The following is a 25,201-nucleotide window of genomic DNA, read 5'->3' as shown; positions in this document are numbered from 1 at the left end:
TACACAAACATCATCATCATCATACGTACACTTTTTCATTATTTTAACTAGGTCGTTCACAGGACGGCCACAAACAAAATATGGGATCGTACCAAAGAGATAAATCGGGTGTAGATCTGATGCCAAAGTGACTCCAAAGTGAGATGCAAATTACTTCTTGGCTGTTACCATGGTGTGACTTCAGTTGTTTTTGGAGCATCACCTGCAACCACATCCTTTTAAGGTTTCTCTTTTGTAAGGGGCTTAGCATCCTAAATCATATAATTAACACAAAACTCTCTCCAACATGCTCCGCAGCACCCATCACATCCAAAAGCAGATCATTAGGAATTCAGTGGTGGGGGTAGATTATGTGCCCCACACCATCTGTGACTCAGGGCCCGAAATTTGAAAATAGTGAAAAGAAAAAGAGAACAGTGTGTTTTCCACAGAATGATAAAACATGCTTGTTTTACACATATCCATGCATCCAAGCAATACCACAGTACTATTTTTCATCAATCATAAATACATTTGATTCTACTCTTTTTCAGCACAGCAGTTCTTGTTTCTGCAGATCCACACTGTTAGAGCTTCTACAAGATGGCCTTAAATATAATTTAATGGCTTGATTCACTCATTTTTTAAAACATTGCACAGGAGAATGTAACATATCAGCAAACTATCTTCCTCTTTGAAGACTGACAATCCAATGGACCAGCTGGTTCATTATACATAACCATCTGTGAAGTCGTCACTGGAAACGGCTAGGACTGGTTAGCTTGCTTGCTAATGCAGATGAATCTCTAGTTTTCTAATGCGGCATAATAACCTGGGTTTAGTGGATCTTCATTTATCCAAACTACGGCCTGCGTGTGTTTTCTCCGGGTATTCTGGCTTCCTCCCACATTCTGAAGACGTGCTTGTTAGGTCAATTGGTCATACCCATAGATAGCTGGGATAGGCTTCAGTCCCCCTTGACCCTGCACTGCAGGACAAAGCGGGTTCAGATGATGGATGGAGTTGACCTAAACTTTCATTATAATTCAAACAATTTTTTCCACAATTTTCTTCCTCTTCTTCCTCTGACAGTGACAGAGACATCTGTCAAATTAAGATTTAGAACAGATGGCACAAAGAAGGCTTTATTTCATGTGTAGAACCTAAGAAGCATAACGCCTTGCAGCTTATGTTGGCATGTAAGAGATATTAAAACTGAATCACAATGTGATTCTCTGTCTTTGTCTATTTAGGAGACAAAGACAGGGAGAGAGTAAAAAGTACAACAAGAGCTAGACACGCAGAATACTTTCATTTTTCACTTAAAAATCTGTTTTATTTAACAAAAAAAATTTACATTCTGTTTTTCTGCAATGGTAAGACTTATGTCAATCTCTTCAAGGAGTGTACGGACAGCAAATCAATATTTGTCCAGTGACTGTATAATTCTGGTTTTTGTTTTTACAAACATATCATTTTGACTTTACTGTATTTTCAATGAGAGTTTAGCAAATTGAGCACAAAAAAGCAACATTATGCATCATTCAGGAATCACATGATTTTTTATAATACAAATATTATAATATTATTATCATACATGAAAATTTTAAAAAGTTGAAAAAAGCAAAACTGTCCTTACATAGTACAAAATCTCCATCTGTGGGTCATTTATGTAATGTCAATATGAAGCAATATTTTTAGTTATGTCAGATTTGCTTTTATTTTGAAGTAGTCTATTTCCTCTCATCGGTGCCTGTTTGAGACCATGTATTTGTTTTGATGATCCAGGTGTGAAATATCTAATTAACCTAAATTGGAGCTTTTATTTTGAAAAACAGGAGACTCCTCTATTCAAATCCCTATACGCAATGCATGTATAATACCTATGACAATAACAAAGTTAATAATAATTAAATAATGATAATAATAATGTGTATTTGTTTTGCATAGGTACTTCTTCATGTGTTTGCTTTTATTGCAGTGTGGAATAAAAATCAAACATACATCAGCTATGTGTGTGCTTGTGTGTGTTTGTGTATCCTTTCAGGGCCACAGCATTCCTCCACAGGTGGTCATAGGACACTAGAGAGTCCCTGTCTTAAATATTTTGTCCATAATTAGAAGGACAGTAGAGCTTATTTTCAAGTCAACATCCACATCTTCTTAATGTCGTATATTAATCATGGAGAGGCTTGTTTAATTCTTCATGTGCCTGGTAAACCTGACCCCGGAGATGGATATCATAGGGACTGAGGTCTGTGGTGGAGCCCTGGCTGATGGAGCAGTAGCGGAGGGCATAGTGACAGCTCCAGTAGTCCACCGGTTCCTCGTGTTTTAGAGAGAACACTCCGTTGAAGCTGATGGGTGGACTGAGTCTCCCTCCATCAAGAGAGTTGGAACAATCTGGAGAGGGACTGCTGTACAGGACTTTGTTTGGGTCACTGAGGGACCCATAGGGCCGCAGAGGCCTACCACGGCATGCCGAGCTGGAGCCCACGACCTCAGGTTCATGGTGGTGGTGGTGGTGGTGATGATACGCTGTGTAGACAGAAAATGACTCCGCGCTCGGCTCTGAGATTAAGCTGTGGGCGTTAAGCTGCAGGCACCCAGCCACAAGGTTTGTGGTTGGCTGTGAGAGACCTTTACACAGCGTCTGGACAAACATGAGCAGTTCAGGCCTTTTGCCGGTGCTAAGGATCTCACTCAGGGCCCAGATGTAGTTCTTGGCCAAGCGCAGCGTCTCTATTTTTGACAGCTTCTGTGTCTTGGAGTAGCACGGCACCACTTTTCTCAGGCTGTCCAGTGCATTGTTCAATCCATGCATTCTGTTTCTTTCTCGTGCATTGGCCTCAATACGGCGCAGACGAATCCGGTCTAACCGAGACTGGCTCAGCTTCTTTTTATGAGCACCTCTTTTTTCTAGAACATCCACTTCTCTGTCTTCCATTGTCTTTTCTTGCTCCCCCCTCTCTCTGTCCTCTCTTCTGGACTTCAGAGTGTCATCCAGGGCTTCACAGATCTCTGACTTGACTGATCTGACTAATTGGCTGGGCCAGCTGGTCCTGAAGGGACTGTTGTACTGGTTAGAGGACTGCACATCAAGTGGCAAAGTCAACATGTCGTCCTGCACCGCAATTGATGGGAAATGGGAAAATTGTAATGAAGATTAGCGACACAAAAAAATGACTTCCACACCACATCCCACAACAAGGATTCTGTCATATAACAAACATAATATAAAGCATCAGAAAAATAATGAGCCCACCTCTTTATCGGTTGTCTCTTCACAACTTCAGACACAGATTTAATGTTGACTCCTGTTGGACTACAAATGCCTCTCACCCAGTTTTTGGTGTTAAATTCCTGACAGCATCTTCCAGGAGCTTGCAAATATACTCAGCCAGGCACGTTCTGCAGCAAATATCAGTCCTCTCCTCTCTCCTTTCTCTCCTCCCATCTGCTTTCCCTTCTTCTTCTTCTTCTAGCACTGAAGACACTGATGCCATCTGGTACTGACGTCACCGGGCAGGTTAACCCTCTCTCTCTCTCTCTCTCTCTCTCTCTATCTCTCTCCGTAGCTCCCCAACCCCTCCTCATGTCTCCTTCCCAGTCCTCCCAGTCTGGCTTTTGGGCAGCGATTCTGTGACAATCTCTTTCTGATGCTACTTGTTCATCAGGACTACCATATTGTTCCGAATATAAGACTGTTCAGAGTCAGCTTATAGGGTTAGGGTCTAAACTTTAATAGGTTAATAAAACACCTGCAACAATAGGTGGCACTAAATGGACTTGTAGAGTTGCTTTGCTTCAACCATCTGAACATGTGGACATACAACTTCTACTCAAATGTGTAAAATTGCATTCATTCTAATATGTTAATTACAGTATTAAAAATTAAAATAAAAAATAAATACTGTAGTATTATATGTGACACTCCTTTCAAATTACTGTGCATTGTTTCTGGGATTTAGCAAAATGAAGGAAAATAATAACATCATAGCCATATTAATTCAATTCAATTCAATTCAGTTTTATTTATATAGAGCATTTTACAATCAGAAATTGTCTCAAAGTGCTTCACAGAAACTCAGAGCGTGAGACCCAGAACCCGAACCCCCCTAAGAGCACTGTGGCAAGGAAAAACTCCCTTTAAGAGGAAGAAACCTTCTACTTAAGGGGGAACCAGTCCTGCTGCCAGTCGGCCGGGTAGAAGAGGAGAAGAAGAGGGAGACAGGACAGAGAGGATGAAGGAGAGAGAGAGGGGAACAAACATGCAGCAAACATGATACAGTACAGAGCAAACATGACAGCAAGAGGTTCAATCTCAGAGAGAAAGTCAACAACTCCATCTCATATATTTCCTCTACCGTGGCTGACCACTCCCCCACCGTTGGCCTTTTTAAGCCATCTCCTTGTAATAGATTTCTTGCCAGCTGTCAGTAATATATTAAGAAGATACTTATCTCGTGAGTTGAGGTCAGCCAGTAGATTACACAGGTATACAGAATGAAAATTATACTCAATGACAAAACCAAGTATTGAATTTATTTCCTTAACAATGGCCAGCCAGAAAGGTTGAATAACTGGGCAACACCAAAAGATGTGATAGTGGTCAGCCATCACATTATTACATTGTCTCCAGCAATGCCCAGATTCTGCACCACCACACTGTAGATATTTTCTTTTTGGGGTGATAAAAAATCTGACAACATTCTTCCATGCAAATTCCCTCCATTGCCCTGAACTGGTGGTGGAGGGATTTTAGTAAAGTCGCTTAATTTACTTGAGTATGTAGTCTTGAGGGTTTTATCTCCCAGGAGAGATTGAAGAGGTGGTTCAGCTCTAGTTCCTTCCACCCTGCATCATAATCCTCCCTGCACCAGAAGACCACATACTGCAGTTGAGCTGCTTTGTAATAGTCCTCCAAACATGGGAGTGACATCCCTCTTTTATCTTTTGGCAGGTGTAATGTCTTATAGCGTACCCTTGGCTTCTTGGAGACCTGTTTAATATGAGAGACAAACGACATGTCTTGGTCAAAGATAACTTGGAGGTCATCCAGTCCTTTATGTCCTTTAGACATGCCTGTAGTCTGACTAGCGGCTCCGTTTCTTCAGGCTTCATGGATAAATACAGCTGGGTATCATCAGCATAACAATGAAAGTTTATGCCGTGCTTCTGGATGATGTTTCCTAGAGGGAGCATGTAGAGGGTGAACAGGATCGGTCCGAGCACAGAACCCTGTGGAACACTGTGATTAACCCTTGTACATGAGGAGGAAACATCATTAACATGAACAAGGTGAAATCTGTCAGATAAATATGAGTTAAACCAGCCAGTGCTGTTCCTGTAATCCTGATCTCGTGTTCTAATCTGTGTAGCAGGACGAGATGATCTACTGTGTCGAAGGCAGCACTGAGATCCAGTAGAACGAGTACAGAGACGAGTCCACGGTCCGATGCCATGAGGAGGTCGTTGGTGACTTTAAGCAGTGCTGTTTATGTGCTGTGATGGGCTCTGAATCCAGACTATTACATATAAGACCCCAAGACGATCACGTCAGGCTGGAACCCAAGAAGTAAAAAATATGCATACAATTTTGCAGGCTCCACCTACTCCTTTCTTCCTAGCTTTCAAATAATATCATGCATTGTTTTTACTTCTCAACCATATATATATTTTTTTTCAATTAAACCACAACAAAAAAAATTATGTAACAAAATGGTGTGCACTTCTCTCTTTGTTGTTCTGTGCACTGATTGGTTGGCTTTCCTTTGAGCCAAAGAGGCCCATCTGGCAGCGCGCTTATGGTGCTGATTAGTCATGGACTTGAGCCCCTGCACCCTGCCCACTCCCAACTCTCTTGGGTGTCTGTGCATCCCACCCACATCCAAGCTGGGCACATGGCAGCCTTCTGCAAGAAGCCTTCGGTCTCAGTATAAAAGAGTGGGTGTCAAGTTCTGGCCAAGGCCCTCAGTTCATTGAAAGCCTTTTATCCCCTGAACGTAGTATCAGAATAACAGATATGGGAAACCAAAGGTAAAGTTGTAGACTCCAAAAATAACAGCAACATTCCACCAAATTAGGTGTTTAAAAGAGCAATATGTATAACTAAATCAAATGTTAAATTAAGTTAAGAGTAAAATCTAAATGATAAATCTAAATATTAAGTCTTAAAAGTTAAATCTAATGTTAAATTACAATCTAAATATTAAATAAATTAAGGTAATATGGAACATTCAAATATTAATATATAAATAAATAAAGCCATGAAATAAATTGACTTCAGTGGAAATTCCTCAAGACAAGTCAGAATGAGGCTCAGTAGTGTGTGTGGCCTCCACGTGCCTGTATGACCTACAACACCTGGACATGTTCCTGATGAGGCGGTGGATGTTCTCCTGAGGGATCTCCTCCGAGACCTGGATTAAAGCATCAGTCAACTCCTGGAGAGTCTGTGGTGCAACGTGGTGTTGGTGGATGGATCGAGACTTGATGTCCCAGATGTGCTGGATTGGATTCAGGTCTGGGGAATGGGCAGGAAACCAGGGCCCACTGCACCAGCATGTGGTCTCACAATGGGTCTGAGGATCTCATCCTGGTACCTAATGGCAGTCAGGGTACCTCTGGCTAGCACATGGAGAGCTGTGCGGCCCTCCAAAGGCCCTCCCACACCATTACTGACACCACCATCAAACCAGTCATGCTGGAGGATGTTACAGGCAGCAGAACATTCTCCACGGCGTCTCCAGACTCTGTCATGTCTGTCACATGTGCTCAGTAAGTGTTCATGTTTTGCAGACCAAAAACCTTTGAAGTATTTTAGTGCCCCCTAGTGGCAATATAATAATAACATTCTGCCCATTTATTACTTACCTTTCCTCCTTGTACTTTTCAGGATACACACACAGCCTATAAAACAGCTCTTCAGATAATAATTTGCATTTTTTAAAAGTAGCTTATCATTTCTTCCTTCCAGTAATGTGAATGCAAAATGTTGCTGATAGCAAAGTCACTGGGCAGACTTAACCTGGTGTAGCCTTCTAATTCAGCTACTGCTTCAAACCGTATGTGTTTATGCATTTTAACATCAACTAATACAATCAGCAAATATGTAACATGACTTAATATAATCAGCAGTGTATTTGTGACACTCAGAAAAACATCATGTATTAATGTTAAATGCATTTATCCAATAGAATGTGTTCTAACAAAAGAGATGCAGGAAGTAAGAGAGGGCAAGAACAAGTCAGCCAGGAAGCGTTGTATCCTTTTAAGGCCGAGGAGTCTGACGGGAGTCATTTGCATGTCCCTCCTTGCTCTGACAGGTTTATTGAGTGAGACAGGAGCTGAATTAGAGCCGCTCTGTGTGCTGATGAGCAGCTCCTGTTGTGGAGGAATTTCCACTTACTCAGCTGTAGCTTCTGTGGGATCAACTGCTGCTTTCAGAAATGGAAGGTTGCTCTGCGTATCATTGTGCGTTTGTGTTTGTGCTTCTACTGCTGATGAGCTGAGGATCCTCTCTCTCTGTGCTTTCTGAATTATCCAATGGCATGTGAAGGAACTGTGGCCAAGAGGGCCAATTTAGTGGCATCCAAGGTCCAGTGGGGACAAAAACACAATCCTGAGGAACCAGCTGAGGATGAGGAAGGTGAAGGTAAGAACGAATGTTAGTACATCAAAATGTACTTTAAATCACCCGTTAAAAGTTGAAACTGACCAAAACACATGAATGCGCATGAGGTCCGCTCCTGTTTCTGGTTACACAGAAAAGAACAAGAAACAATAAGGAAAAAGATGATAAAACATGTGTTTACACAATTACATGAGTACGCAATTCAGAGTTTCAGAATTCAGAATTCTGAGAAAATGAAGAATTCTAATTTTAATCTCTGAATTTTGAGATTAAAGTCAGAACTCTGACAAAAAAACCTTTCAGAATTCTTAGTTTAATCTCAGAAATCCGAGATTATAGTCAGAATGCGTAAAGTAAGGAAAACTCAGAAACGAAGTCCAGAACTAAGAATTTTGAAGAAAAAAATGCAACATTCTGAGTTTAATTTTAGAATTTTAAGATTAAAGAAAAAAAAAACTCTCTGTGTACTCTACTTTGATATTTAGATATTTGATATTTAGAATTCAGAGAAAAGGTCAGAACGTCAGGAATAAAGTCAGAATTTTAGGGGCAAAAAAAAAAAAAGTTATTTACTCATAGAATTATGAGATTTACGTCAAGGTAAAACCTTATTCTGCTATTCATTTAATTTGAAATTCTGAAAATAAAGTCATAATTGTGTAATTAAAGTCATATTTTCTAAGACAAAACTTAGAACCATAAGATTCAAATCATTATTCTGAGATTGAAGTGACAATATTGAGATTATATTCTGGGAAAAATTACTCCAATCTTCTTTTTGTCAATGAAATTAAACAACATCTGTAGTTGTTTGGTGTGTATGTGTAGCAATGACATGTCATGCTTTCATTGTTGTGCCATGATATGGACAGGGCGGCACGGTTTTGCAGTGGTTAGTACTGTCGCCTTTTCCCACATTCTAAAGACGTGCTTGTTAGGTCCATTGGTGACTCTAAATTATCTGTAGGTGTGAGTGTGAATGCTTGTCTGTCTGTGTGTTGCCCTATGATGGACTGGTGACCTGTCCAGGGTGGACCCTGCCTCTCACCTGTAGATAGCTGAGATAGACTCCAGCCCCTCGTGAGGAAAAAGCGGGTTTGGATGATGGATATTATGGACTTTATGACAGGATGATTTATATATATAATATATAACTATATAATAACATTCATTGAAAGCAGTCAGGTTTAGTGTGTGTCTGTTACATTTTGTGTGATCAGATAATGTGTTGTTGTAAGTTGGTTTTTTTGTCATTTATTTTCACGTTTTCCACCAAAGCGAGCTCAAGCAATGACGGCGCCACTCTATGGCTTGTCAGCACTGTCACCGGGTGAGTATCACAGCCAAATGTTTTTTTTTTTGCAGTTTCCTTGGTATGGTTTTTGTGTGTAGGCAGTTCATTACCCAGGATTCCTCTTGTTTATCTGCCCTGTAGGGTTGGCTCAACTGCACTGCTTCACATGACATGAAGTCAAAGTAGCCTACCTGAGCTATTGCCTCTGTTTTGCATGCAGAACTTTTTTTTTTATTCAGTTGCAGGTTTTTCTTAGGACTTGTTTTTGTGATGCGTGCATTTTTTGTGTGTAATTTATTATAATCATACAGAAAAAGTGGTTTACTTCAAACATATAAACATAATCAACCAAAGTTTTGGACAGCTAAATAGAAGATATAGGGAACATCTACTACTTTTTATATGTGCACCTAGGGACACACTGTCTGCAACTGCATGTGCATATAAAAGCATTATTATTATTATTATTATTATTATTATTATTATTGTTATTATTGTTATTGTTATTATTGTTATTATTATTATTATTATTATTATTATTATTATTATTATTATTATTATTATTATTATTATTATTATTATTATTATTATATTACATAAGGACATAACCTGCCTTATTATGATTATACTGTATAGCTATAAATATCGGGCGAGGAGGTCATGACCCAACAAGTCATAGATAACTACAGGAAAACAGTGTGTCTACTTCAAACAGAGGACATTAAAAGAAAAAAAATGTACTGTAGTGAAATCCTAGGCAGTTTACTTCCTGCTTAGTCAGGCAAAAAAAATAAAATAAAATAAAATAATAAATAAATAAATAAATAAATCAACCATGGGAACCTGTGAGGAAAGAGGATGTGTTCTAGATGTTGAAGGACTTAGATCCTAAGACGGGCAACACATCTCAGATGATTGAAGGCCCTTAAAGGGCCGAATGGTCAGAAAAATCATTTGAGCCTGTGGTGTTGGGTATCTCATGATACAACCTGATACAAAGTCAAATTCAGAGCAACCCTTCCCACTTTCATGTGACAAAACTTAAAAATAAATAAATCATGGGGTTAAATGGGATTAAATGGGGTTTTCAAATGACACGATTTAGACATGAACAAACCTTTTTTTAAAATGTATATTTTTAAGTCATCTTCCAAGATAAAAGACATAATAAAAAATATTATATTGCACATTGCGAAAAATCATGTTTATCTTATAACCTATAATGATGGATCTTTTTTTAAATCACAAAAGCTTTATGTTGTTTTCCTTTTTTGTAGTGTCAAAGAGGTTGGAGAGTTTTGTAAATTTTTTTGGGCTTTTCAGATTACAAACATTTTGTGCATCACAAAAAAAACTGTTTAATTTCAGTCATCTTTCAAAATAAAAGATACAAGTATGTTCTTGTCAAATGTCATGGTGGGCCAAAACAAGGGGAAAGCAGGGCCAGACCCGGTTGCCCCATACATATAAAGCAGGAATATAAAGCCACACACACACACACACATATATATATATATATATATATATGTGTGTGTGTGTGTGTGTGTGTGTGTGTGTGTGTGTATATATATATATATATATATATATATATGTATGCCATCTCATTAGATGTACATTCTATATTTTTGGAAAAGAAAAAACATCTTCGGTTTATATTATCTCACATGTTGCAACCTGTGTGCATGCAAAATATGTGTGTGTGTGTACGAGTGTCCTGCCAGTAAAATGTGTCCTGTGTGTTTGCAGGGAAGATGCAAAGCATGAGCCACGGCAAGAAGTTGGAGGTAGGACAAATGGGCTTTCTCGTCTTTTCTAATTTTAAGAGCAGAGAGGTGTTGGTGGATTTATCTGCTTGTGATGTGTGTGGCTTTCTTCCTTGTGTGATTCGGTGGCACACCATGGTGAGTACAATGCCGGTTCGGCTAGCTGGATTTTATAGAGATGTGTCGTAATGAGCTTTGTCTGAAGGAGCAGACACTTAAGCTGCATGTGTTCTTTCACAGAAGTCATTTGTGTAAATGACAAGAATAAAAAAACAGTGTCTGCAGTAACATCCCTGTAGTGAAATCCCCTAAGCATGTCTAGAATTTGTTCCTACTACTATTAAATTAGTTACTTGTGTATTATCTTGTTGAAATATGATCTCAATTTAGAAATTAAAGTCTAAGCTGAGAAAAAAACTTCTTTCTGATTTAATGAGACTAAAATGTGGTGATGGGAAATCAAAGGCCACACTTTAATGCATTTACACATGCTAAAGTGTCTATTATCTATCCTCCTTCTCCTCCTCTTTCTCCCCTTCACCCACCCCATTCTGAGGCAAGCCCATTCAAACAGCATGCAAATGGTGGTTAGGAACACCATGGGAACAGCATATTGTTTATTCTGCCTCTGCCCTGCTCCCCAACCCTTACCAAGCAAAGCAACCCATCTTGGCTGTTGGTCTCTCAATATAAAACTGCTTCACTGAATCTGAATATCCTTTAAAATGTAAAAAAAAAATCATCAAAATATCATAAATAGGTTTAAATTTAAAGTGTTGCTATGCTAATAATCCCTGAAGGGCCCCAGAAAAAGAGACAAAGACAAAACAAAACAAAAACAGTTTAATGGTCAAACTAGAACTAGGGCTACGAATAAGATGGCTGGAACTCTTGGAAACATGCAAGACGCTTCGGCAGGCAGTGACACATAAAATACACGAGGAGAGACAACAGAACACAGGTGACACACATTAGGGCAGGTAATCAGCGGGAGGAGGGGGAACACACCAGAAGGGGGAAGACAAGACTTACAAAATAAAACAGGAAAAGCAAAACTTTCAAAATAAGGTCAAACCATCTGAAGGAGACCTGACAATTTCAGGTGTTTTCCAGAACATTTTAGTTGGAGGTTAGAACTTTGCCTTGACCATTCCAAAACATTAAGCATTCTTTCAAAAAAAAAAAAAAAGAAAAAGAAAGAAAAATACATTTTCCTATAACTGACATGTCCCAGATGCAGCAAAACAGGATTTTTATTCACAAAGTATTTTCCCAGCATGCTTCTGGTTTGTCTACATGATCTTTATCAACTGCAGAAGACAGTCATAAACCAATGTGAGAGGGGGCTTTAGCTGCTTAGAGCATGACTCCTTTGTGACCTCTCTATGACCTGACTGGTTTTGAAGTGATCTTTGTTGGTTGTATACTAATAGAGTCTGCTGAGTTGCTAGGCAAAAAAAGAACTAGAACTAGCAAAGAACTAAGTTTTACTGTACCTTCATTTAGTCACGACATGGCCAGTAGAGCTTCCTGGAGACAGAGACATATGTCTCTTACTTTTCTTTCTCCTCTTCCTCTTTTTTATTTTATCACTCCTCCACTTCGTTTTGTTTCGCTTCTTTAAATAGGAATAAACACAACACCTACATACAACACCCTCTTTGGGTGGTCTACAAACTTTATACAGAGGTGCCTCTGTGGTAACAATGGTATTGAATATACAAGCAGCTGATTCTCTACCCACTGACTAAAAAACACCTTATGGATGGCTCCTAATCTGGCATTCAAATGAAATCCTAATCCAAGAGGTTCACCCACGTTTGCCACCATTAGATTATATTTCTGGTTAAATGACCATATCTGCAAACACATAAATGCAAAGTTCATACTTTAAATAGACAATATCAAGTTTTACATTGGTGGTGTGTGTGTGTGTGTGTGTGTGTGTGAACTACAATATGATTTGACTGATGTCCTCTTGTTCTCATGGTCTCTGTGTCCCTCCAGAGCCTCTGTGGAGGAACCCCAGCAGTGACGATGACCTGGCTCTGGGTGTAGAAGGTAAACAGTGTCTTCTCCTGGACTTTTAAGGTGCCATCGTCAGCAGGGATTATTTACAAGCAGACTTTGCAGTTTAGCAGAACAAGCCAGTGAATGACATGATTAATTTTGAAGTGTTTCTCCACCCCCCTTCCAAACCACCAGTAGAGTTGCCAGAATCTCTTATTTGTTTATTCTGTAGGCTGCAAAGGCTACGTCTATTTTCAGTATTCCAAATTTCAATTTTCATGAAACAAAGAGTGCAGAGCCAGCAGAACAAGAATTCTTTTCCTCCCAATGTACTGTTTTATTTAAACCGCTAAATAAATATAAACAAGCCTCTAAATTCAAATATGTATCCAGGATCTAAACATAACACATAACATCAGAATGCAAATCAGGGTTAAACACAAGCTAAACATAGTCTAACAAGCAACCAGTGAGCGTTTGTTACATAGACCGAAAATAAAACACCCCGGTGGATAGCTGCAGTATAGGTCATAAACTCCGCCTCCTCCTTGTTAGTGGAGGACCAAGTACCAATTAAATACATTTTTTTCCATATGTGATATATAACGTGTTAGCTACACTAATCTGTGTTCAGATGCTATTTTGTAATGGTTATTATCCTTAAAAAAGGGGAAGTAATATTGTGGCCAGCAGCTAATGGAGCAACAAAGCTAGGATTAGGGATATTTTGGCGTCACTTTTGTACAATAGGTGGTGAAGCCATGTCATCCTTATATAGAGTCTATGATCTCCTTACTGATGCCATTTATTGATCTAAGTAGGCTTACATGAACAAACTCAGACTTGTAACCTTGTAACCTGAGCAACTTGAGTGGTACCATATGAGGGTAAAGGTTAGCATGCTAACTTCAATAGAGATCCACTGCTGTGGGAGTTCTTTCCTTTTCAACTGTTGCCTTAACCCTTCGCTTGGGGGTCAGACCTTGGGTTTCCACCTAGAGACAGATGGACGATTGTAAAAGATCATATACAACTGCACCCAGTGCATAAAGATTTGAGGCACAACAGCTGGCATCAAAGAAAGTTTCTGGATAAAAGTGTGTACTTTTCTGACAAATATGTCCTGAGTATAAACAACAAAAAAATGATAGCAGTAGAGTAAAATGACGACTTGTCACTTTGCCAGCATTAAATACAGTCCAAGTGTGGAAGAGGGAGTAGCAACTGCCAAAGACCCAAACACCCTCCCGAGAGGGGGAAAAAAAAGACCAGAGGAGCTGACGGAGGGTGAGAGACACAGACAGAGAGAAACTCTTTCCTAATATAGCTTGAGAAGCCTTGACACCAGACCTGGACAGGATGTACTGACATTCACCAAGATCGTCCTGCTATCCTGATGTTTTCCTCTCTGCTTATGTCCTTAATGGTGCAATGGGTCCTGTTTGATTCTGTGTCCAGATAACATGACTTTTCTTCCATGCAGCTTCTTTATTTGGTAAACAAGGAGCAAGGACGGTTCAGGAACTTCTGCGGTAAGGAAAGTTACTCCTGTCAGATGAGCTGTGCTTTCATTTCTCACATAAAAGTTATTTAAGGCTCCATCACAATTTTCAAGTTTGTTTTTTGTATAAAATTTTTAAGTATAACCTGTCTGCAGAATATTGCACTCATATGAGAGTTGTCGATTGTAGCCCCAAACAAAATTTCAAAGATAAGAGTGATATTTTTAAGTCAATTTTTAAAAGATTTACAGCAGTATTTGTAAATGACAATTTGTATTATAACAATTATAAATAATATTTTAATATAATATATAAATGTAAACATTAGATATATTTTAAATATTAAATCTAATTTAAATCTAATTCTAATATCAGTTGTTAAAGGAACCATCCATAAACACAACTATATTTACATGTCATGTCTTGGTTGTATATTTTGCACAATCAAAAAGAAGCACCTTTGAAATGTTGAATATTGATTTTTTACATAAATATGACCATAAGACTCAAATTGAAATTTACTTCACATTCATTTATTCAGGTGAATGAAGGTATGTGTTCTTCCATAACATTTCAGGTCTAATTTTTAAAACATGAACTTTAACCACCACCAGCAAAAAAAAAACAACCAAACCATGATACCCCCACCGCCATGCTTCACAGAGATGGAATAGGTTCATATACTGAAATGCAGCATGCATTCTTTCAGTGTAAACCCTGTGAACTATTTAAACATAATTCTATTCTGGCTTCATCTGTCAACAAAATATTTACCCAGCAGCCCTCTGGTTTGTCCATGTGATCTTTGCCAAATTCTAAATGAGCTCCATGGTGGATCCATGAACATTAATATTGGCAAATATGAAAGAGATCTTTTCATTTGCCTAGAAGTTACCCTCGTCTTTTTTTGTTTGTTTTGTTTGTTTTTTTCTTTTTGGAGTGACCACTCCAGAAAAGGGTAACAATGTTTGAGTTTTCTTTGTGTTCTTTAGGACTTTATTCTGGGTCATAATACAAAAATTCTAATAATCAAAAATATCCATAATGTTAATTTATTCCATATACTGTTTCACATAAGATCAAATGTTTGCTTATAGCCTCAAAGCTTGGGATCACAGTGTAATGTTGAGACATACTGGTCATTTACTGAAAGAGCCATTATGTTGACTGTGCTTGATAACTTTATGCAAAACGGGTCAGAATGATTAGATGAAATAAATGGAAGCCTGCCATCATCTGCTACAGGCAGTGTGCAGGACCTGAACAGAAAGGTATCCTAAGTACAGGCAAGCTTAACTACAAGTCATATTTACCAGGCAAATAAGTTTCATCTCCCCTGCTGACGGCACACAGTGCAGTTTGCATAGAGAGTCAGTGGATCAGTGGAAAGTTATTACAATGCCTGACAGCTGTGCCAAAAAAATTATGAATCAGCATGTTGTTAGTACAAAAGATCACAGACGATGGGATTACGTTCAACAAGCAAAAGCTGACAGCAAAATGTGAGTATGCGACAGCACAACGGCCCATTTTAGTCTTATTAATCTTAAATCAGATTTCCTTAATCAGATTTAACAATAATAGAAAAACCTTTTCTTCTGTTTTGAACTGCTGAAAATGCTGAAATCTGAGCTGAATTTACTAACAAGAAACGTGTGAATTGTTGTCTTGTGACTAGGGTGGGCTAGTTTTTGAAACTGAAAAGACATTAAAGAGGTTTTTATTGTAATTTTTGTTGAAAAAGGGCAAGTTATTGTATTCATCCATAGACTGTATATTCAGATGGATGACACGACTAATCATAATTATAGGCGCTGCCATCTTTAAGAAAAACGCTATCTTGGAACCAGTCTGTGCAGTAGAGGTCCAGAGGTGATGCTGCATGGTTGGTGTTCTGCCTAAACACCATCATTCATAATTCATAATTGCACTTCATGTCAAATTATACATTTTCAAACTTCAAGCTATCAAATTTTTGAAATGTGTGTATTGTGAGATGCCTGCTGTAGTTGTACTGTTGACTGTGTGAAAAAGATTGTCCCTTGGGGGACAATAAAAATTCTTCTTTTCTAAATGGCCAGTTTAGCTGTTGAGAATAAATTACAGTTATTACTACCAAAACAGTGTCTCTAAAAGGCCTGCTATTGACTTTGGTCTGTGGGTCTCAGCCTCAGATTCACCACTGCTTACTGACAGATTGCAGATTGTATTGCATCACGTGTAAATTAACCCATGAGCACATGTGTATCCTGTTCTTATATCATACCTGTATACAGGTGGGGGGAATCAAGTCCAGCTTTTACCAGGTGGAACAGCTTGAGCTCAGGGAACTCAGGACACTCTGGACCACTCAGGTTAGATGCTGCCTTACAAGCAAACACACTAACATCACCTAACCCTAGTCTGGGCTTTCCTTCCACTGGCTCCATGTTGGGTTTAGAACTGATTTTAAAATGATACTGAAAATCCATCTGGGTCCATGTCACTTAGTAGTGCTGCTGGTCCTATGTGAGCCAGTCTGGAGCCGTAGGTCTTCAAATAACACAAGTCAAGAATGATGGAACTTTTGCTATTAGAGATGATATAATTTGATACAATCTGCCAGTGGAGATAAGGCTCACAAAATCAATGTGTTATTTTAAATCACTTCATAAAATCTAACTTCATAGACCTTTTTGTATTTTATTTTATCAATAGAACATTAATTTTGTATTTTATTTTTATGATGTTTTATTTTACTTTATATGTTTTTTCAATTCAGTTTCTACCTTTGATTATTTTGATAATTCTGTCCTGTTCTGTGTGTTTTTCTTCTGTTCTGTCCGCTGCTGTACTGGTTTGCTACCTGTCATATTACTCTGTAAACTTTGCTGCTATATAAAAAATGTTTATCACTTTTATTACTACTATATTGTTCAGTGTATAAATGCTCTACTACATTTTCTACCCTTAACAGTGTGATGGATATACTCAACCTATGGAATGATGACCCAGAGGAACTTCTCTTGGATCTGGGTTTTGGCTCTGATGAACCCGACCTCTCCGGACGTATTCCAGCTCGATTCATCAATCATCAGTCTCAGGCCAGGGGAATAAACCTTCAAGTGTTTCTGGAGGCCCAGAAGAACCGGCTAGACTTGGAAAACCCAGATGTCAGCAGTACGTCTCTGCTTTTCTGTTCCTTTTACAAAACAAATTATGTTGGTCCTTTCTAATCCTGACCAACACTGACCAAAAAGATGAAATAAACTGATCTTTTCCTCTCTCGTTCAGATCGGTTCAGACAGCTCGAGGTCCTCCAGCAGGTGACTACAGCGTTCTCCTGCTTAGTGGGGTCTCCATCCACTCCACTCAGAACAAAGCTGGTCAAAGACCTGTCTGCTGAGTCCCGGGAGAGGAGGAGGCGTGTTGGAATGCTGTTCAGGCGAGCGTCAAAGAAGTCGCTCAACCGTAAACACCACCAGCACGTAAACCCACCAGCTGCACCTGACTCATTACAACCCACACTAAGCCTCACGGACAAAAATGGACCTCTGGACACTGAATGTCTGAGTCCTGTGGCAGAGGAACAAGGAACTGGTCCAGAACAATCCATGCCTTACTTTACTTCCCTTATAACCCAGGAGGGAGCACTGAGATCCGGACCACTGAAGGAAATCTACCAACCTGCCAACAGCTTTTCACAGAGGAAGAAGAGCCTGGGACAAGCCAAGGAGTCATTTGAGATCGAAGAGGCAATTTTAAAGAATCTGTTAACCTTCAACTGAATCCCTTTCTTACTGTTGTTGACAAAAAGGACTAATAGCATAGGTGTAGAAAGTAAAGATACTTAATTCAAATGCTGCTGTTTCATTAACAAATCCTTCAAATTTTCTTCACTTCTTATGTGTGGACTATCATCCTTCCTCTGAACAGACAGGACATGGGCTATAGGTTACTGAAGAAAGTCGCCCTATTTATTTTAGCATAACAGTATCATAAGTATCTTTCAGTGAGTATCTTAGTATCAATATACAAAGTATTATGTTAGTTTAAGGGGGCCGTATGTTGGAAGCTGATAGCGCTTATGGTTACCACTGAGGTGTGTGTGTGTGTTCATTTATATGGAATCTATCTATCTATCTATCTATCTATCTATCTATCTATCTATCTATCTATCTATCTATCTATCTATCTATCTATCTATCTATCTATCTATCTATCTATCTATCTATCTATCTATCTATCTATCTATCTATCTATCTATCTATCTATCTGTCTGTCTGTCTGTCTGTCTATCTATTACATACAGTACATAATAGTCCTTGCTGTGCCATATAACATAACATATTTATGGTGTTATTTCATATCTTATTCTAGATCCACAGTTTTGATGAAGGAAGCTACATTGGAACAACTGACAATTCAGGTTGGTAATGAACTCATTTATTTTCATTTTTTTTACTTTTATTATTCAATTGTATCTAGATTATTGCAGCACACCACCAATGAAAGCTTTGGCGGCACTGCTAAAATTGTATGGACACAGCTCATTAGTTCAGCTCAAACAGTGGCTCAGAGTGGATGCTTTAGTCAAGTGTTAGATGACTGCATATATAAACTTTCTCTCCTCTCTGTACCTTTTTTTGCTCTTATACACTTTCATCTTCATGTTTCCCCTTCATCTCTCTTTACAGCCACTTCATTAGCCTCGTAAATGTTTCCTGACGATGTTATTTGTAGATATGTAAGTCACACAAAGTTCCAAATGTGAGTCACTTGCATAACATCTCAACATCATAAAGGAACAGAACGTGAAATGCTAAAAGGCTTTGCTAACACAATCCAGAAAACAGATTGATACTAGGACCAGCACTTTATGAGTGGGTATTAAAAAACAGTTTTATTGCAATTAAATTATATTGCACAATAAATTGAATGTTTGACTGTGTGATTGTTGAAGTTTTTTGTAAGTATTTATGTGTAATCTGCTGGAAAGAAGGCCAGATTGTAATATTTAAAGAATAGCAGGAAGAAAGGGGCCATGATAACGCATCTTATTCCACACATATACACATACATGTATACATGTACATATTTACATACATATACATATACAATTGCATGTACGTATATGTATGTATCAATAGCATAATATGCAATGTGTTATTTAGTGTATCAGAGCCAAACACACACACTGTCCCAGCACATTTAGCCTGTTTCCAGATTTGGTGCCAACTGAGTGCCAAGCTGAATGCAGTATAAACCTTTTTGTGTATTTCTTCCCCTTGTGTTTGAGCAGTGTCTAGTGTGATACGGACTAACAGCTGCCAGTCAGACAGCAGTGGTTTTCTAGAAGAGCCTTTTATTCCCTCCGTTCCTCAGCTGGCATCACCAGCAGGACCTGATCTCATCAAGGTCGTCCTCACAAAGGTCCACAGTTAAGAGATAACACAATGTTCTAACATGTACTGTAAAGACTATATAAAGTCTGTCTGTATTTTCTGTCTGATTCCAGGCTCTGTCAGGCTTGTCAGGAGGGTGCAGCGACAGCCATGGCAATGACGGGCCTGGATCGTGTCCTCATACCACCCAACCCTCCCTTCTCCCCACACCTCTGACGTCTTCTGTTGTTGCTGAAGATCTAACTTCCTCGAATTCTCCTTCACCAGATCCTTCAGCAGTCTTTGGCCCTTCTATTTCTCCTGCCTCTCCAGATTCTGTTCCAGCAAATCAGAATAGGTCTCAGCCTACTCCACCTCTTTCTTCCTCCCTTATGTCCTCCTCCACGCAACCTGGCTCACTGATTAAGGAGTATGAAGAGATAGATGTGAGACCCACCCACCTCTCTACTCTTGAAGGCTGTAGTAGGCAAAGTGTCACTCATTCTGATTCGTCTCCATCTCCAAATTTAGGTGGTCGGTTTTATGCCCCCCCTGCTATGTCTTCCTCATCATCCTCTGTAGCTTGTCACATGTCAGTTGAATCTATCTCACAAAGCCCAGAAAACAAAGATCAACATTTCTCTGACTTTGATGAAATGGGTCTTTCTGATGCATCTTCTAATAATCCAGAGAAACAGGATGAAAGACCAATGTCTCCTACTCACCTGTTGGACAATTCCTCACCTCCATCCTCTCCTGTTCTGGATTCCTGTGCATTAGACGTGGATCCAACTACACCAGCTTTCCTTTCTACAAACATTACTTCTGTTCCAGTTTGGCAATCTGCCATGCTGTCAAACTCCAGTCTGATAGATCCAGCTGTTGGAAGAATTTCAGTCCTGACAGAGCAGTTCATCACAGAAAAAGACAAACAACAGTGCCATGATGATGACAATACAGACCCTGTACCGGCCTCTCCTATCCATGGGGTTTGTCATGTGGATTATATCTCTGTGGGTTTGGAGGACATTGAAGTGACTGATGCTTCGCAGACTGCAGACGACATTGTTTACATTTTGGACAGAGAGAGCCCGGCAGGCCTGACACAACGTTCTGAGCCAGAAATAGATACGTGGGTTCCCCATTGTGAACTGCACGGGGAACTTTCTGGAAAAACAAAAGAGGAAGGGTTGAGAAACGTTTCTCAGATGATGAATTTGGAAGTTAGTGGTACAGAAAGTGAATCAGTTGGGAGGTACTTGGTTGTACATGATGAAGACCAAGAGCAACCTGGTGGAACCGAAGTAAAACCCAAGGGTCTGATCGAGATTGAGAGCTTAGATTTGGTCTTTGAAACTTCAGTGGATGGCTCAGATGGTGAAAATTACGATGCGGATGCCTTTTTTCAGCGTCTTGATGCTGAAGGGCATGTCTACTGGGCAGAACCTTTAATACTTTCAAATACAACAACTGAAGAGTCAGGCAGCTTTGACTCTTCAGATGGATCTCCAACAGGCCCTGCAGCTCAAGATTCATCGTCATCCACGGGCAAACCTATGACTTCATTATTCTCCACTGACACCGATCATACCCCAGGAAATGCTGCCTCAGATAAATCTTCCTGCCTTAGCACCCCGTCTGCGACCTCAATCACTAAGCCATCAGGTCGCTCAGTGTCAGTTCAGATGTCTTCATTGTTGTCTTCTCATATTGTTCACAGGAAGGATGTTCCTTACATAGCCCATGAACCAAAGCCCACCCTTCTCACTACTATACTCCCACTGGACACCTCTACACCTTTCCGGGCTGTCCAGTCATGGACAGACCAGCAAATTCAGCGGAACACTCTCAACAATAAGTTAACACATGATCCTCATACTGTCCCGGATCACGTGACTGAATCCAGAAGTGCCCAAGAGAGACCTACAGCGATTTCATCTTCATCACTGTCGTTCTCTAATAAATGGCAGCCACATGACTTCATCCCTGAAATGGCTGTAACTGATAAGGACACTTTGGAGGCAGGGTTGTGGTGTGATAAGCAGGTGGAGGTAGACAGAAGTGGACATGAATATGAACAGAATCTTTGGGACGGGTATCAGCCAGGCACAATGACATGCTGCTGCTCCTGTGACCATCAGTGCGCCTGCTGTAGTCACAATAAGGAGCACAAAACAAGAAGCTTTCCTGTGAGTAAAACCAGACCATACAGTGTGTTCTAATTTTATGTTCAGTCACAGATTCTTGTTGATGGATCACACAACCTTCTACTGTTCACCTGAAAAATCACATGCCTAGAAGCATTAAGTACAGGGTTGGTACTGAATGTTTGACCTATATTTTATTTAATGTCGCTCTTATCCACAGTACTCTTTGGATGAGTTGGAGGAGATGATGTTGTGTGTGCGGCAGTTTCGCTCTGTGCTCAGTAACATGGAGGAGCAGCTCTCTGAAGACCAGGCTGCAGTTTACAGTTCACTCTCCGACAAGGACAGGTACACAGTTATCTTCCTTCTGTTGAAGTGGGTGTGTGACTGCTCTCTATCTGCACAGAGACAGACTTGCAGCAAGTTCAGTTCTGACCAAGGAATAGGTTTTAGCTCATGATAGGCAGTTTATTTCAATCATGTGTCAAGTAATATGTTAGGATGTATTATTGTGGCTCTGTGCTGGCAGACACCACTGCTACTGTAACAGAGGGTGTAGGTGCACTAAGATGCATTGCTGCTAAACCATGTTGGCATGGAAGAAACAATCTGAGCCCTGTTTTCTCCTGCTGTCTCTTCCCTGATCCTTTCCTGGACCAATATGGGTACAAAGGCTAACTGTGTGTGTGTGTGTGTGTGTGTAGGGAGGTGGTTCAGGACATAGAGGAGCTAAGAGATGCAGTAAAAAAGGAGGTTGGGCAGCTGGAGATGCAGTTGAATGAACTGGCCCATCACTATGATGAAAGCTTGAAAATGGTAAATAAAATAAAATAAAACATTAATTATATATTAGATAATTGTAATTTAATATATATTAATTAATATCATATGCATATAAATAAATATGTACTGTATATTATATTAATATATACTATCGTATGAATTGTTTATTAATTAATTATTAGTTATTACTGCAAAATATGAAATCTTTATATTTATAATGATTGTATTTATTTTATTTTATTGTTGAGTAGAAGATGCACAGACTGTTGGACGAGCAGTCCTCACTTTGCTCTCAACTCAGAGTTTTTCTACCCGGAATGGTGCCCAATTCATTGACCACTGTCCCCAACAAGACTGTTGCCACTCAGTGCTGTTTGCTGCCTTGGCTCCCTCCACCTGGTGTACCAGGTGACCATGTTGCCACATGGAGCACCCAAAGTATGGATTCCACTGGAACTCCTGATTCAGGGAACATCTACAACGATCAGAGTGCTTCTCCCCTAAAGACAGAAAAGCTGGACGTGGTGGGCTTCCTCCAAAGAGTAAGTTTTTCTCACTTTTGCTAGCTACACCTGGTTGATAATGTTGAGAATCCTGCAGGTCTAAGATCTACCATGATGTTACTTCCATCTTTTAACAATAGCTGAATGAATACTAAAGTACATCCTGATTGATTGATTTTGTATGATTTATTCTGTTTAAGACTATGGTAAATCCCCATAGATCTCCATCTAAAAATGTTCATCCTGAGCTTTTATAGAACTCACATATTTTACATTTTTACTCAGCAAGCATTCTTACTTTCTTACGTGAAGAAAGGTGGAATCAGGTACTCCCAACATGGCTTCAGCCAGAGGGTCAAATGGTCCCCGATTCACATTAGCAAGTGCATTGAGTTCACTTGTTGTTTACACTTTTATTTGCACTGTTCACTTGTGATCCACAACATGTAAACAAGGTCAATGATTTGCATCTCAACTAACTTGAGAGCCACAAAGGGCTGACCAACCTTAAAGCCTAAAATCCTTCTATAAATCACAAGAGGCAATTTATCTGAATTTACCAAAGGAATTTCATAAATTGACATGTAGTTACATTGAATTCAAAATATCCCACACATGTGAGATGATCGGATGTATTTCAAAGGCGTCTGATTTCTGTTTCTTAATGTTACATCTTTTGTTTATATTTCAGTTGAAGCAGTCTTTGCATCACCATTCTGCGAAGACAGACTCAATGGAGTAGGAGGTATGTTTTCAACGACTGCACTTATAGGACAAGGGTGCACCTAAACTGGGGACACACTACACGACTTTCAAGGACTTAACAGATTTTGCAAAGACTAGGAGGATACTATAACAGATTATGTTCAGCAGTCACACACTTAACAACTGCTCCTGATGAGGGGCCCCAGACTACAGGATTTGTCAAACCAACTAAAGACAACTGAACGCAGCAAACAGCAGCTGCTGCCGGTAATGCGGCAATATATACTACACAACACACTACACGACTACGTCCAGTCATGTAGTGTGTAGTGTATTCAATCTGTGGCTAAAGTCAGGTCGGTCCATTCCCTTAACACACAGATTTTGGTGCTGACTACAAATGACAAGATGGAGGTTGTCACTCCACAATCCACTTTTGTGAACTAAGGTGAAAGGTCTAGTATGAAAAAAAAATATGGCCATGTGATTGGCTGTGCCTTTCCAGAGCTTCACATGTGTAGCTCTGTTGGTTGGCAGCACCAAAACAAGACAGCAAGTGCAAGACAGTACATACCGAAGGTCTTATATAAAATATTTTGTCAGAAACTTCAAGAAAACTTCACTAATGAAATTAGTTCATCATAATAATAATTGTCAGAATCTTGGTCTTGGTCAAAAGCAAATTCACGCCCTTGACTGGGGCTAAAAAATTGCTTTCACACATCCGTATTGTGGTGGGACTGAATTGATTCTGAAGATTTTCGTGAAGATTCAGTACAACAAAATGACAATTGAGTTAGCAGTAATAATGATCAGCCCTGTCTTGGATTTTTAGAATATATTTAGTGTGATATGTTAAATTTCAATGTTTCCTTTCTTTCTGCTTTTCAGGTGTCAGGGGCCCCGTGCAAGGCTGCATTAAACTAATCAGTTCCTTTAAATCAAAACTTCACCAGTTTATTTTTGTTATCAGATTTGTATTTATTTTTTGTTAAATATTTCACCTGTGGCTGTAAAGTTGACCTTTTAGCAATGCAACAAATCCTCTCTGCGACGGCATAGAATAGGCTGATTTTTCAAAAAAGCTTTCTTACAAGTAACACAGAAAGACAGTGAATAAGGGAGCCTGTTCGGCGGATGCTTCGTATTAATTATATCTCCACAATAAAAACGTCGTAACACATTTGTGTGTTTTGTGTGTTCATGTTCTGAATGAGTCTCTTTTTTATTATTGTCTGTAAGCATAGAGGTTTGGAACAATAAGTACGGCAAACACTTCAGACTGAAGAAGGACATACCAATTACCACAGTACAATGACTCATCAAGACTTCAAAAGGCCCCGGTCTTAGTGGAGCATCACAAGTGTTTATTTATAGGAAACAAAGCTAATAATATGCACGCACCCATTCATCCACATCTACTTAGAATTATATAGGGTGTAATGTATTGTACAGTATCTAAAAAGAGATAGGGTAATGTTATTTATTTATCTTATATTGTTTATTTATTATTGTT

General features: G+C 39.3%; 2 protein-coding genes across 3 annotated transcripts; one reads left to right on the top strand and one right to left on the bottom strand.

Annotated features, from left to right (window-relative positions):
* Nucleotides 1–2,155: 2,155 nt before the first annotated feature.
* On the bottom strand, nucleotides 2,156–3,097 carry neurod6a (neuronal differentiation 6a). Its single transcript, XM_028433557.1, has one exon. The coding sequence runs from the start codon at nucleotides 3,095–3,097 to the stop codon at nucleotides 2,156–2,158; it is 942 nt and encodes a 313-aa protein (XP_028289358.1).
* A 10,653-nt stretch (nucleotides 3,098–13,750) lies between these two features.
* On the top strand, nucleotides 13,751–24,841 carry itprid1 (ITPR interacting domain containing 1). 2 transcript variants are annotated; one of them, XM_028433592.1, is made up of 12 exons: nucleotides 13,751–14,214; nucleotides 16,461–16,538; nucleotides 17,141–17,343; nucleotides 17,458–17,918; nucleotides 18,544–18,592; nucleotides 19,466–19,581; nucleotides 19,682–21,736; nucleotides 21,915–22,042; nucleotides 22,399–22,510; nucleotides 22,729–23,019; nucleotides 23,672–23,725; nucleotides 24,577–24,841. In XM_028433592.1, exons 3-11 carry the CDS (start codon nucleotides 17,145–17,147, stop codon nucleotides 23,720–23,722), a joined length of 3,462 nt encoding a protein of 1,153 aa, XP_028289393.1. In that variant the 5' UTR covers nucleotides 13,751–14,214; nucleotides 16,461–16,538; nucleotides 17,141–17,144; the 3' UTR covers nucleotides 23,723–23,725; nucleotides 24,577–24,841. The 2 variants fall into 2 exon arrangements, with proteins under 2 accessions (XP_028289393.1, XP_028289392.1); XM_028433591.1 differs by having other exon boundaries at nucleotides 19,466–19,596.
* Nucleotides 24,842–25,201: the final 360 nt, after the last annotated feature.

Source organism: Parambassis ranga, chromosome 20, assembly GCF_900634625.1.
Source record: "Parambassis ranga chromosome 20, fParRan2.1, whole genome shotgun sequence".
NCBI classification, from domain to species: domain Eukaryota; kingdom Metazoa; phylum Chordata; class Actinopteri; family Ambassidae; genus Parambassis; species Parambassis ranga.
Note: the sequence above shows the minus strand (reverse complement) of the source record. Positions and strands in the feature narration are given on the sequence as shown.